Raw genomic sequence first — 13,283 nt, 5'->3', positions numbered from 1 at the left:
TCGCAGCTGAAAAAGTCACAGCCATCCAGTTTGGGAACAGAGACAAGTTCTATCAGACCTGGGCTCCCTTCCTGGACTACACACAGTAGTACCCAGGGCTGGCAAGGCAATCCCCAACACTGCGATGGTTGGAAAAATTGGACTAGAGGACCACCTATAGGACCCGAGGCATAACCCCGATACCCAAGCATGGCAGAGGAACTAAACAGGCAGAATTCTCCGGGTCAGCAACCACAGGGCCCCTCGCTAAGAACCTTCAAGCGAGCTAGATGACCAACTGCGCTGATGTGCATTTCCTCCTCAGATCATGCGTAAAGCTAAACTGCTGTCTCTCATGTTCCCTGGTCCCCCTTTCTCTCTCCCTCCCCCTACCCCCATGGACCATTTCAGTTGAAGATTTTTGGTTATTTTGTTCCTCGTTATTGTTTGTTCATAGTTATCCTAGCTCTTATCTTCTCAGATGTCAATTGATGTGTGCTGAAAAGCTGGAATGTATAAAACCAATAAAAATATATTTGGAAACAACACACTAATGCTGGGTAGGAATTGACACATCAACCCTCAGTTATTCCCATTGCTGAGCAGGTATCCTAGCGCTGAAATCATGTATGGTGCAGTCCAATTTATATTTTTTCATTGTATCATTTTACTTTTTGATCCAATTCCATTTTCCCCCCACGGGCTATACGAGTGCAGCGGAGGCACCCAATCTGGTGCAAACTAGTCATTCATGGGGCCTGTGGGGCGAGCAGCAACGGCAGAAATCTAGTTGGGAGCAGATAGTCTTAGTGAGGGAATGCCGAGGAGCAATTTTCAAGGAGAGCAGGGGGAGGAAGTGGTAGGAGTAGTGGGGGTTGGGACGAGGCACCCAATAGTAAATTTCAGTGGATAGAGAGAAAGAATTACATTTTAGACCCCTGTTCCAGGAGTGGTCTGGGGCCGGGCCCAGGTGGGGGATGTCAGGACAGGGCACAGTGACTTAGCAAGCAAGCATTGCCCTTAGCCACTAGCTTTCACACTCCCCTAGGGGGGGCCTGAGAAGTAGGGAGGTGAAAGTCAGGACACCTCACCCGTTGTAGCCAATCAGAGCACACAGCAGTGCAGAAGAGTGAAGGGGTGGGGAGGGAAGGTGAGGGGAGTACAGCAACACATTTCCAACATACACAAATGTCAGCTACAATCGCCCAAGGAGGGTGAACATTTCAGGAAGGATTCCGGAGGTTCCCCTCAACTGTCCTGTACCTAGATGTAATCAAATGTTCTCAAGGGCTCAGACCTTGCAACAAGAACTAATGTGACCTTTTGCATCACTGCTCAGACTAGGCTATGTTATTAACAATATGCGGCTCAACTTTAGCATGTGGCTCTATACAAATCCATTTTGTAGTTTGTTCAGCACTCACAATCCATGTGGAAATGTTACATGATGCATACATTTGAAGAAAGATATAATTTACTTTAGGAAACTGGCTGAGCCAAACACTGCTCCTGACAGGTTAGGGCGGAACTAAGCCTAAGCAATGCTTGGACAAAAGAAAAAAGAAAGTAAAAAAAATCCAACTGTAAAACAAAAAAAGAATTACCAAGTATAGGTAAACACATTTGAATACGTTTTTATGTATTAACAGGTCTTCATCAGCAAATACATTACAGCTATTTTACATTCCTGCACTTGTAATTTCTCAGATTACTAAAGATTAAAACATGTATGCTGAGGTGGAGAGTACATAATTGATTTTCTTCAAGTATGATCTTGATGAACTCTGCATATGCTCTTCCACACTCAGTGTATGATGCTAAATAGTATACTTTGGATGTTTAATGCCCAACCCTGTTAACATACATTATGAATTGGTGGGATATCCCATTCCAATCATTTCTCTTCAACCCCAGAAAGGCAGCATTCATGTGTGCCAACACTGGTGTTCATGGATTACCAGTAAATGTACAGAATTCTTTGAATCTGAATTTCTCCATGGCTTTTATCTGGACCTTTCCTTCGTAATAAAACTTCCATGACACTCAAGTATCCAATGAAGCAATGGATCACATTTACTGGTGGTGCTTTGTGCATCAAGTCTGCAAGTGTCTCAAGGATATGTTGGTCAAAAGGTGTTCTGTAGAATGCACAGCTGCATTTGGTATGGCTTCATATCTCATACGGCTGACCAATGGGGTCACAGCTCAACCAACCAGATTGTCTTCAGGGATGGCAGCGATCACATAAAGCACTCTTGGGAATAATCTTCATTAAAACCACTTTTGAGATGAATCAAGTGAATATTCAATTGCAGTAAAAAGTAGAGATATGAAGAGATTGCAAATCCATGCACCAGCTTTCCAAACTCTAGTACTAACATGGATCCAAAGCAGTGATAACACTTGCATCTCTTTGCAATGAAAGTTAAATCCACTTAACCTAAACAAAGCTCACTGTTCCCATGTGATGATACACACTCGAGCCTCTACTATTTTGGGGATCCAGTCTTTGGTACAAAGGACGAAAAGTAAAATATCAAGGTCTTCTAAAAGAAAGCAGAAAGCCAGAACAGATTTTTAAAAACCACAACAGTATTTAATTTTTTCTGTTAATAGTCCAGAACAAGATTGTTCTCTTGTGTGGGAGAATGGCTTGGCGCTCACTGTCCGGATCACCTGCAACATGCAGGACTTTTACTCCTTCCTCCCAAGATGGAAGGTGCGAAAGGATGAGGCTTATTTTCTGCGATACCTGCAAGAAAGTAGGATGCAAAGTGAAGTCAATGATTTAGCACATCATAGTTCACAGAATCTAGGAACAATCCTGAACATGGGGCTGTGAATAACGCAAGTGTGTAAAGTAAGTGAAGCATTTGCTGCCAAGATGTGTGCGTCATCTGCTGATTACATGTTCAAATGTCGCAGAGCCAACTCAGGCTTTCATCTTTTAACTTTCTTTTACAAGGAATTGAGTCATTCTGCCCTGCTCATAAACTGAAAGAGCCTGGTTAGCACGACACCTACAGCCACCAGGAGCTACCTTTGGTTCCCCAAGCAAATGAGTGCAATAAAAACAGTACATTAAATGTGTGCTTCGGAATGTGCATAAGGGAGCATTAGGATAGATCGCATATTGGCAGCATAACGGGTCATTTATAAATGTATGCACATTCATAGTTTGCATTTTATCTGTTATATTTGCAGCACGCTTTGTACTAGCTCCTTGTTCCCCAGGTGTAGCTCCTGATTACTGAGCGATACCAGTTGCCCACCAGCTGCTCTTAGCTCCTGCTCATCACACCTTTATTGTGTTTCCTTCTATTATCAACCACAAACTTTCACGCTCGTCAATAACAATACCCAACCTGCGCAATTCATGGATCTAATTGAGATATTAGAAATCCTGCAGCTGCCCCGGTTGTTGTTTGCTAAATGCAAATAAAGATGCTATTGAAAGAAATTAACAAGTTACATAAGTATCTACCTTGACTTGGACTTGAAGCCTCCACCTTGCTTTTTCTGTGGAATTCCCAAGCGCTTACGATCCTCAAAAGATGGCCTGTGACAACAATATTCAGACACCAATATATCAAACTAATAACACAAGAATAGCAGAAAGACATCTCCATCCATGACCACCCCCGATCAGACAAAAGCAATGCACAAGACAGCAAAGGAATCCCAATTAAGTAATGACAGTAGAAGCCCCATCTGACGAGTTGGCGCGAGAGAGCTCCCGGTGGTTCATGTTCTACAGTTGTATGAAAAGTGTCCCTGCTGTCACTTACTGGGTAGAAGTGTACAAACTAGAGGGAGCCCATTCACCAGCTTGAAGAATACTAACAGAATCATGCCCCCCCCACACTAGGACAACAGTAGACATTTGAACCATACTTTAAGTAAAGACAACCTTGCTGACGTTGACAGATTGGCATAGATTGCAAGCAAGTATCGGTTCCAACTGTTTGGGGTCCGCTTACAACAGGTTACACTATTCACAGATAGCAGTTTACAGAGGCCAATAGGACTTCGTTCAATATTCTACATTCAATATTTTTGAGAGAAGTGACAGCAGCGGGAGGGAGGCACTTGCACGTGGTGCGAGCATGGTCAGCAGGGGGTTCTATGAAACAGGGGGACACTGACAGTAGGAGTCTGTTGCAGGGATAGGAGATGGTGTCCAAATACACCTTGGACTTACCCTGCACGATACTGCTTTAGGGCCTTGTTGCTGGTGTTGGTTAGTTCTTCATCAAAAACAGAATGCTTGTGCTTCCTCTTATCTTTTTTCATCAATTCTAAAAAGTAAAGTGCAGATACACAAATAATAAACACAATTAATAAAACCTTAAGCAACTAGTCTACACAGTGCTAGATGGTGGGTGCAGTGCCACAAACAGATTGAGAGCAGAAGCATAACATCTTGCATAAAGTGCACAACATAAATTCATTAATACTGCCTTCGCTACCAATATACCCCACTATTATAGGAAAACCAGACTATTCTACTTGAAACCAAAATGTTCCTCAGTTCTGAGTTTGTTGCATCAGAAAAACCTTTTTGCCTCCTTTTAGCCATTTTGTTTTTGGGCACTTTGTTTGGCGATGCCACAATGACTAAAATGGCTGTTGTGTACTTATGGGCTCATACCGAACCCAGCCTTGCACCATCCGTAGTGGAATGGAATGTGTGACGATTCCCCAAGTATTGTCACTTCTGCCCAAGTGGGAGCCCTTTTCCATGAGGCTAGGGAGGTGTGGCCGCTACCCAACAGTCCCCCATGGGGTGGTATAATGCGCGAGGACCTCATGGGGAGAGACTCCACCTCTCGGGATAAGGACAATCACACAGGGCATAGCCCGTTGGCCAACGTCATACCCCAAACTCACCTAATCCCTCCTCCCCTTCCTCCATGCCAAACATCTTTCTTGAAAGTAGGTCCATGTATTTCTGTAGTGTAGGAGAAACCATTACAACAGAAAGTACCTGGACAAAGAAGAGCACAGAAAACATGAAGATTACTCACTGTGCTAGTACTGGTACAAGGTGGTCCTGAGGATGCATGAAGCTCAATCCATCAAGAATAACAAAGAACTTTGACAATCTGCCAGGGTGTGACTGGCAACATATATAAGAAAAGAAGGACTGAAGATTTCGTCACCCAGCCGGGATAGGCAGCAGGTGTGAGTTTCGAACCCTGACGGGTGACCAGAGAAGCAGAGGATGCCAGTGAGGTGCTGAGGGAGTTCTCTGTGGTGAGACACCTGAAGTTGTCTCACCCGCTAGTCCCCGGGGATCTGTCATCCAAGTGGCCAGGACACGGCTTTCGCTTTTGGATCCAGTGCCTGGGGGTGGGTCAGTGCGGGAGGATCACCTGAATGAGGGGTCTTCGGAGAGTGGGAGTGGGTCACCGGACGTCGAAACGCGGTAGCCCCTTCCCTTTAACACCTTTCCCCCATCCTACCAGGTAGGATACTTGGGAACTCAACCCTCTCCGACACAAACACTTTCTCACGAACAGCTCACTGAGAAAAAACAGATGAACACCCGAGCCGTATACCTGATATGTCCTTATACAATAATCAGACTGGGTCAGGCAATTACTGATCATTACCCTTGCACACACCTGCAGCTTTTTAACATGACCCAGGTGTATAAACATAGGGGGCTGCGCAGGAGGAGAGAGAATGCATTTAACGAGCAAGGCAAAGCACACGAGGAAGCAGCGGTTCCAAAATGGCAGTTTAATTCAAGGAGAAAGACGGCTAGAACGGAGAGGGTTGCAAAGAGGGAAGTGCCCTTGGCCTTTTCAGAGAAAGACCGTTACTTTCCTGAGTCTTCGAGAGTAAGAAACATAAGACCCGGAATCAAAGCGAAAGAAACCTGCATTGTGTGTCAGAGGTTCCCCCTGTGCTGAAAGCCAAGAAGGGGAGAATCGTTTGCAGCTGTGGTCCTGTCCTTGGCTCCTACAACAAAGCAGTGCCAGTAAAGTCGGATTCGGTCAAAATGACAGAATCCAAATGACCTACACCACCAAAAGTTCTAAAATCAATACTACATGTTTGTAGGACATTTTGTGGTGGAGTAGGTCATTTGATAAAAAAAAAATAAAAAAAAATAGTACAGTGAGCAGGGGTTGCGTGGGACACCCTTGCAGCTGACTGAGCAAAAAAACCAACTTTTTTTAAAAAAAGGACCCTGCAGCACCAGTTCCCGATCACGAAAAGTGAAAGGGAACTGTCGTCGCAGGGACACAGCACGTCGGAATGAAAGGTAAGTAGGGGGTGTGGGCGGGGTTAGTGTGTGTATAGATTTGGAGTTGTTTTACTGTGAATGGAAATGTACGAACAATTTTATATAACGTACATTTCTCATGCAGTCATTTCCATAGCAGACATTTCAATCCCAAATTGTAAAGTCAGCAAAGCCGGCGAGTTGGGGGAAACGGATACCAGACCGGTCTGTGTTAAAGCCAAGGTTGCTAGCAGCAAAGTTCTATAGAGAAAACTTAAGAGAACAGTGTGTGAAATGTATGCGAAAAGCGATGCAAATATAATTAAAACAGCAGATGAGCGACTGAATTTTTGAAGCCAAGACAGATACCGTAAACCGAGTGATCCGACGCCATGTGGGTGCTCATTCGAAGGTCTCTGTTAGGTATCCAACTGAAAGTTGTTGATGTAAAAAGGAATTGTGAAATCGAAGTGGTCCTGCAACAGGTCAAGCCAAACCCTGTGGACATTCAAAAGTCTTTGATAGTTGATTCTAACTGAAATTGGTCCGAACCCGGCTGAGGGAGACTAATTGCGTAAGAGAAAGGATCTGAGCCCGGCTGAGGGGGATCCGGGGTGAACCGTGAGTCACCAGAGAAAGAATATTCTATGACCATTGTGAAAGAGCATCCGAGCCCGGAAGCGGGGGATCCAACGTGATGCTTGTTGTATGAAAGTGAACCGCCTTGTCCCATGCTGAAAACGTGGGGAAGGGAGGCCAATTGCCTGAACATCCAGACATATCATTTTTGTGAACACGTCTTTCTTTTTCATAAATACTACCCCCCTCCGACACTATTTGTATTTAGACGTAAGGATTGGCAATCTTTTTTTGGTTTAGGCCCTTTTATTTTGACAAGACAACACTAGGACTGCATTATTATTATTTGATGGTCATAGGTTGCTCCCATCTGTAGATTTAGGATTAGATAGGTGTTTATAATACCCCTGTTGAAGTTCAAAAAACACCCTTGAACTGCGATTACTTGCGTCAGTCTTACTGTTGATGCCATGCCTTCCTTACAGTGGGTCCAGCTGGGTCGGACGCGAACGTGACGCAGGAAGAAGCCGAGCAGTTCAGAACACACATACGATGTGGGTGTTGTAGTTTAAGGAGAGACCGATTGTCTGGCCGCCAAAACCTTTGAGTGTACTTGTGTGCGATTGGAAGGCTGGCATGAGCCAGCCCATGAGCTTTCAAGAGATATCTATGGGAGACCCACACCCCTGACTCAATTCTACTGTTTTTTTTTTTTTTAAATGATGTTTTATTGGCATTTGGAATACAGCACTCAAAAACGAGAATACATAGCACAGTAAACCCCTCGATGAAACATCTTCTCCCCCCCGATCCCCCACACCCTTGCCATGGATCTTCTCAAGTTAGTCATCTCAGACATCCGGTTACGCAGTGACATCTTCCCTTCGGATCAGGGCACATCTTCCATTGTACGCTAGAACCTTGGGCTCATTAACCCCACACCTCTCTCGAAGCCCCATAAGAAACAACAGGTTCCCCAAATCAGCACAGTCTCCCCAGGTTTCTCTCAGTTCTTGAAGCCCACCCCACTCCCATCCAGCTTCACTTGGTCAAGTGTCCGCATTTCTCAAAGAATGGCAGCCACAGCCACTCGATATTGGATCTGGACTCAACCAGGAAGTGGGTTAGGTATTCCATGTTGGATATCACTGCGATTTTTGAGACCCACTCCCTCTCCCCCGGCATTCACGGGCTCTTCCACCGCTGGGCCAAGCAGCACCTCGCTGCCACCAACATAATTTGTAACTGTAACATGTGACCCTGTGGCTCATCCGAGTCACCGTCCACATCCACACCAAAGAGCACCAGCCACACGGATGGGTCCCTCCATATCCCATCCACCCCCCTTATCCAGGAGGGGAACTCCCTCCAATATACTTGTACCTTAGGGCACGCCCACCACATGTGTATGTAGTCCCCTCTCACCTTCTGGCATTTCGAGCAGTGGGGATCGTATCCCTTGTGCATCTGTGCGATGCTCTCCCGGGGGTAGTGCCATCTATGTAATAATTTTAGGGCTCGATGTCTGTACTGAAACAATATGGAGGAGTGTTTAGCCTGTCTACACATGCAGGACCCCCTCATGTTATCAATGTCGCCACCCAGGTCCCTTCCCCATCTAACCCTGGACATGGGGGGTGGGGGTTCCCTCAGGTCTGTCAAGATGATCAGTTTGTACAATCTTGCCATTGACTCCTTGGTCCCCCTCTGCGTAATCAGAAATTTCTCAAAATCAGTGAGCTCCCTCCTAAGGGTATCCCCCTCACCTATCCTTCGTGAGGGCCATCTTCAGCTGTAGGTGAAAGGTTGCTCAGGCCCAGGGCTTCCTCCAGCTCCCTCAGAGACAAACGTTCCCCCAGTCCACAATTATCCCAATCTGCTGAGGCCCGCTTCATACCAGGCTTGAAAGGCAAGCAGCTCCCAGACCCCGTCCCTAAGTGGAGGGGCCCAAATGCAACTAAGCGTCGACAGCCATGTCGTTAGCCATCTGTTGTCTCCCCCCGCCTTCCAAACAGACCATAGCACCTCCAGTATCGGGTGTCGCAGGACTCTCCCTGGGAGACGAGATTTCAGAACCCACAGCCACTCATCCAGCATGACCGGGGTCAGCACCTCATTGTCCATGGCGACCCACTGTTTGTCTGTCCCCGGGTTAAAATGATCCACCAAAATCCTCAACTGGGACACCTTGTAATATGTAGCCAGATCCGGGAGCCTCACTCCAACCTCCTATTTAGGCCTCATAAGGGTCTCATAGGAGATCCTATGCTTCTTCCCCGCCCACAGGTATCGCATTACGGAGCGTTTGACCTCTGCCAGGAACGTCCTGGGCACTAATGTTGGAAGCATTTGTAACAAGAATAGGAATTTAGGAAGGACCACCATTTTTTAAAAAAATGTGTTTATTTATAACACACAGGAGCATATACATTCACAGGGTTACCAGACATTTGGTCGAAAAAAATTGGTCGACTAGACAAATGGTCGAACCAATTTGGTCGAAAACCAAATGGTCGAATTTTTTATTTTCACCCCTTTTTTTTATTTTTTTGGGGGGGGGGTCCCCTCCCCAACCCCCTTTTTTTTCTCTAAAAACCCCTTTTTTTAAAAAACGAAAACCCGAAAAAAAAATAAAAAAAAAAATTCGACCATTTGGTTTTCGACCAAATTGCATCGACCAAATGTCATTCAACCAGTTTTCAGTCGACCAAATGACTGGACACCCATTCTTCACAGTACTTATAGCTTCTCAAAACATAAGGCACAAACCCCACCCCTCCCTCAAGTCCCTCGGTGGGCACTGTTCCCGGGCCAAATCGGCCTGGTCCGGCGACGGATCGTCCATAGAATGAAGGGCTCTCACGATCAGGCGTGGCTTATATGCCAGGGCCGGGAAGTTCTGAGCATAGTCCTGCACTGGTGCCCAAATGTCCATAAATCGGTAGAGCAGTCCTGCTTTAGCTGCTGTGACCTTCTCAGCGATCAGAATGTCCCAGAGTTTGACCCAGCAGAGGGTCATCAAGGGTCCATCTGCGGATTTCCAAGTGCGGGCCACCGTGATTTTGGCTGCCAGCAAGAACTGGGATACTAGGGCCGCTCTCCTCCCTGATCGCGGGTATATGTCTGGTAGCGGGATCCCCAGGAGGACTTGCTCAGGCATGAGCGGAATGGCCACCTGGGTGACGTCCTCAATAGTGGCTAGGCAGTGAGTCCAGAACTCCTTTACTCTGGGGCAGGTCCACCACATATGAAAGTATGATCCTGGAAGGCCGCAGAGACGCCAGCAGTGAGGGTCCAGGGCCCATTGGAAGTGATGGAGGCGGAGGGGAGGGTGGGGGGTAATACCACCGCAGGAGCAGTTTATGGGCGCACTCCCGGTTGGTAATGCAGAGGGATGCTGTGCGCGTTCTGGACCAGATGTCCACCCACGTGTGGTCTTCTATGTCGTGCCTGAGGTCCGTCTCCCATTGAGACATATAGGAGGGCCTGGAACGAAAGGGGTCATCTTGTAGCAGCTTATAGAGGGTTGAGATCTTTCCCAGGGCCGGCAGGTTGCTCACCGTTAGCTCTAGTGGAGTAAGCGGTATTGTGGCCACAGCACGAGTCTGGGAGCACCAGTGCCTGAGTTGGGCGTAGGAGTATCTATCTTTCTCTGCCAGCTGGAAACCCGATTTACAGCACTCAAAGGTTAGGGGGGAGTCCCCATCGAAGAGTTGCCCCAGGGTTTCAAGGCCTCCCGAGACCCAGTTCTTAAAGTCCCTTGGATGGGCTCCGGGGGAGAACGCTGGATTGAGGAAGATTGGAGTGAGTGCACTCAGGTCTCCAGGTACGCCCCACTCCCAAGCCTTTATTTATTGTTTTGTGGCCGTCCGTACTCCCGGCCAGCTCCGGCGTAAGGCGGTGGGAAGAAACGGGAGGAGGCGGTGGGGGAGAGGGAGGCAGGGTTGCTCAATGTCCACCCATTTCAGGCGCCCTGTGGCAAGCCCCCATGCCTGAAGGTGGGCCAGCTGCGCTGCAATTTGGTATTTTCGGAGGTCGGGCACCTCCAATCCACCCAGTCACGTGCTGGCCATCATCGACCTTCGCGGGATGCGTGCTTTCTTCCCCTTCCAGATGAAGGCGACCATCTTCCTTTGGAGCAGCTGTAGGGGGGGGAGCGGAATTGGGGCTGGAAGGGAGGCGCAGGCATAGAGGAAGCGGGGGAGAAGATTCATTTTACATGTCATGATGCGGCCCAACAGGGAGATTTCTTGTGATTGCCAGCGGGCCAAGTCCTTCTCCAGTTCCTCGAAGAGCGGCAGAAAGTTATCCTGATAGACTTTCGTTGGGTGTGAGGGAATCTGTACCCCCAGGTATGGGATCGAGTGGGTGCTCCATTGGAATGGGCCTCGTTCCTCTAAAGTCTCTCGTTCGGCCGGGGTCGGGCCCACTGCGAGTGCCGCAGACTTTTGAAAATTAATGGAAAACCCTGATGCCCTCCCGAAGTCATGGATTTCAGTCAGGGTTGCCCTCATGGAGCTTTCAAAGTTCGTGATGGTCAACAGAACGTCGTCTGCATAGAGGGCCACTTTATGTTGTTCAGAGCCGATCTTCGGGCCACTGATCCGGGGGTCTTTGCCAACTCGCAGAACCAGCGGCTCCATAGCCAGAGCAAAGAGCAGCGGGGATAATGGGCATCCCTGCATCGACCCACATGTGAGATGGATTGGATCCGATAGGCGGCCGTTGACCCTCAGCCTAGTCTTAGGGGCTTGGTAGTTCGCGAAAACCATTTTCCCAAAGGTCGGACCAAAGCTAAAGGCCTCTAGAGTGAGGCGTAGGTAACACCAGTCCACCTTGACGAAGGCCTTGGTTGCGTCCAGCGCCAGTAGTGCCAGTTGTTAGGAGTCCCGATTGGCGATCTCCATTAGGTCCAGTGCTCTGCGGTTGTTATCTTTCGTCTACCTGTGGTTGATAAACCCTGTTTGGTCTGGGTCTATGATGCTTGTAAGGATAGGTGCCAGACGGTTGGCCTGGATCTTAGAGTATATATTGGCATCCAGATTCAGCAGAGAGATGGGTCTATACGAACTGATTTCTTGAGGGTCCTTGCCAGGCTTGAGGATGAGGACGGTGATGGATTCCTGCATCGTTGGAGTGACCGATCTAGTGGCCACGAATGAGTTGAAGAGGCGCGCCAGGGGGGGCCACCAGTTGGGGCCGGAAGAGTTTATAGAAGCGGGTGGAAAATCCATCTGGAACTAGGGCTCTAGATTTCAAGCTTTTGATGGCAGCCTCCACTTCCTCGGATGTAGTAGGCGCTTCAAGATCTTCCCTTGCCGTCGAGGTAAGATGCGGGAGGGCCTCCTCTTGGATGTACGCACGCTGCTCAGCCGGGTCCCTCGGGGCTGCCGTCATTATCTCTGAGAGGTGGGCGGCCGCCAGGCATAATTTCTCGTGGTCCGCGTAGTGGATCGCCCCCCGCGGGTCGCAGAGGCTCAAGATGGAGTTCCTGCCCTTCTCCCTGGCCAGCTTATTAATCAGCAGTTTGTTGGCCTTATTGTTATGAACATAATACCATTGCTTAGTTCTAGTTAATAGGTTCGCAGTGGCATCAGCGCAATGCGCTTCGAGCTTCTTCCTTGCCATTTGCAGGACCCTATAGGATTTTGGGGCCCAGCACTTTCTTTTGTGGGTAGCTTCAGCTTTGCGGACCTCGGCTTCCAGGGCAGCACAGGTCACCTGCTTTCTTTTGTGGAATGCGGCGCCTTGGGCGATCAGTTCCCCTCTGAGCACTGCCTTCATGGCATCCCAGGTGTTGGCCGGGGAAGTATCCTCATCCTGGTTTTCTGCAAATAAGGTTTTTATTGCCCTGGCGATTGAGTCTCTCACTGCCATGTCCCCCAGAATAGGATCATATAGACTGCACTGGCGGCCCCTCCCATGACGACTTGCCCCTCGATGAATGGGAGGAGGGAGTCTGCAAGGTCTTGGTAGAAGCCCTCTTGGTGTTCGTACGGAGCGTAGGCCGAGATGAGGGTGTAAATTTGACCAAGAACGATGCGTTTTATTGCGATAAAGCGACCATCCTGACATCGTAGCAGGTCCAGGATCTGGGGCTTCAGGTCTTTCGCAAAGAATAGCGGTGCTTCCCTTCTTAGTTCCATTGGAAGCAAAGAATTGTAGCGGAAAGAGTCTGCTTCGCAGACGAGAGAAGTCCACTGGGATTAAGTGTGTTTCTTGCAGAAAAGCGATCGAAATCCCATCGTTCTGTAGCCTTTGCAGAATGGATTTCCTCTTCGGGGGATGGGGGGGGGGGGGGGGGGAGTTCAAGCCCCTAACATTCAGGGTGGTGAACTTAAGTTACAAATGTGGCTGCTGGCTTAAAGAGTTAGCTTGCTGGGGGGAGGAGGACTGGGGGGGGGGTCAAATCAGCCATGGCTGCGAGAGAATAGCTATTTCAGGTTCTCCTGTGGTTGAGGGTTTTAAGACTAGTCTCCAACGAGAGATA

General features: G+C 48.2%; 1 protein-coding gene across 1 annotated transcript in view; it reads right to left on the bottom strand.

The window, feature by feature from the left end:
• Positions 1 to 1,597: 1,597 nt before the first annotated feature.
• Positions 1,598 to 13,283, bottom strand: part of DDX27 (DEAD-box helicase 27) — a 1,027,557-nt gene continuing 1,015,871 nt past the window's right edge. Inside the window, exons 19-21 of the mRNA XM_069651193.1 lie at positions 4,181 to 4,277; positions 3,464 to 3,538; positions 1,598 to 2,731 (exon numbers count right to left, since the gene is read on the bottom strand). Of these exons, the coding sequence (XP_069507294.1) occupies positions 2,716 to 2,731; positions 3,464 to 3,538; positions 4,181 to 4,277 (188 nt within the window). The 3' untranslated portion in view covers positions 1,598 to 2,715. The remainder of the gene's footprint in view (positions 2,732 to 3,463; positions 3,539 to 4,180; positions 4,278 to 13,283) is intronic.

This window comes from Ambystoma mexicanum, chromosome 3p, assembly GCF_040938575.1.
Source record: "Ambystoma mexicanum isolate Mex_15411 chromosome 3p, UKY_AmexF1_1, whole genome shotgun sequence".
NCBI lineage: Eukaryota > Metazoa > Chordata > Amphibia > Caudata > Ambystomatidae > Ambystoma > Ambystoma mexicanum.
This window is presented reverse-complemented; position numbering and strand designations above follow the sequence as displayed.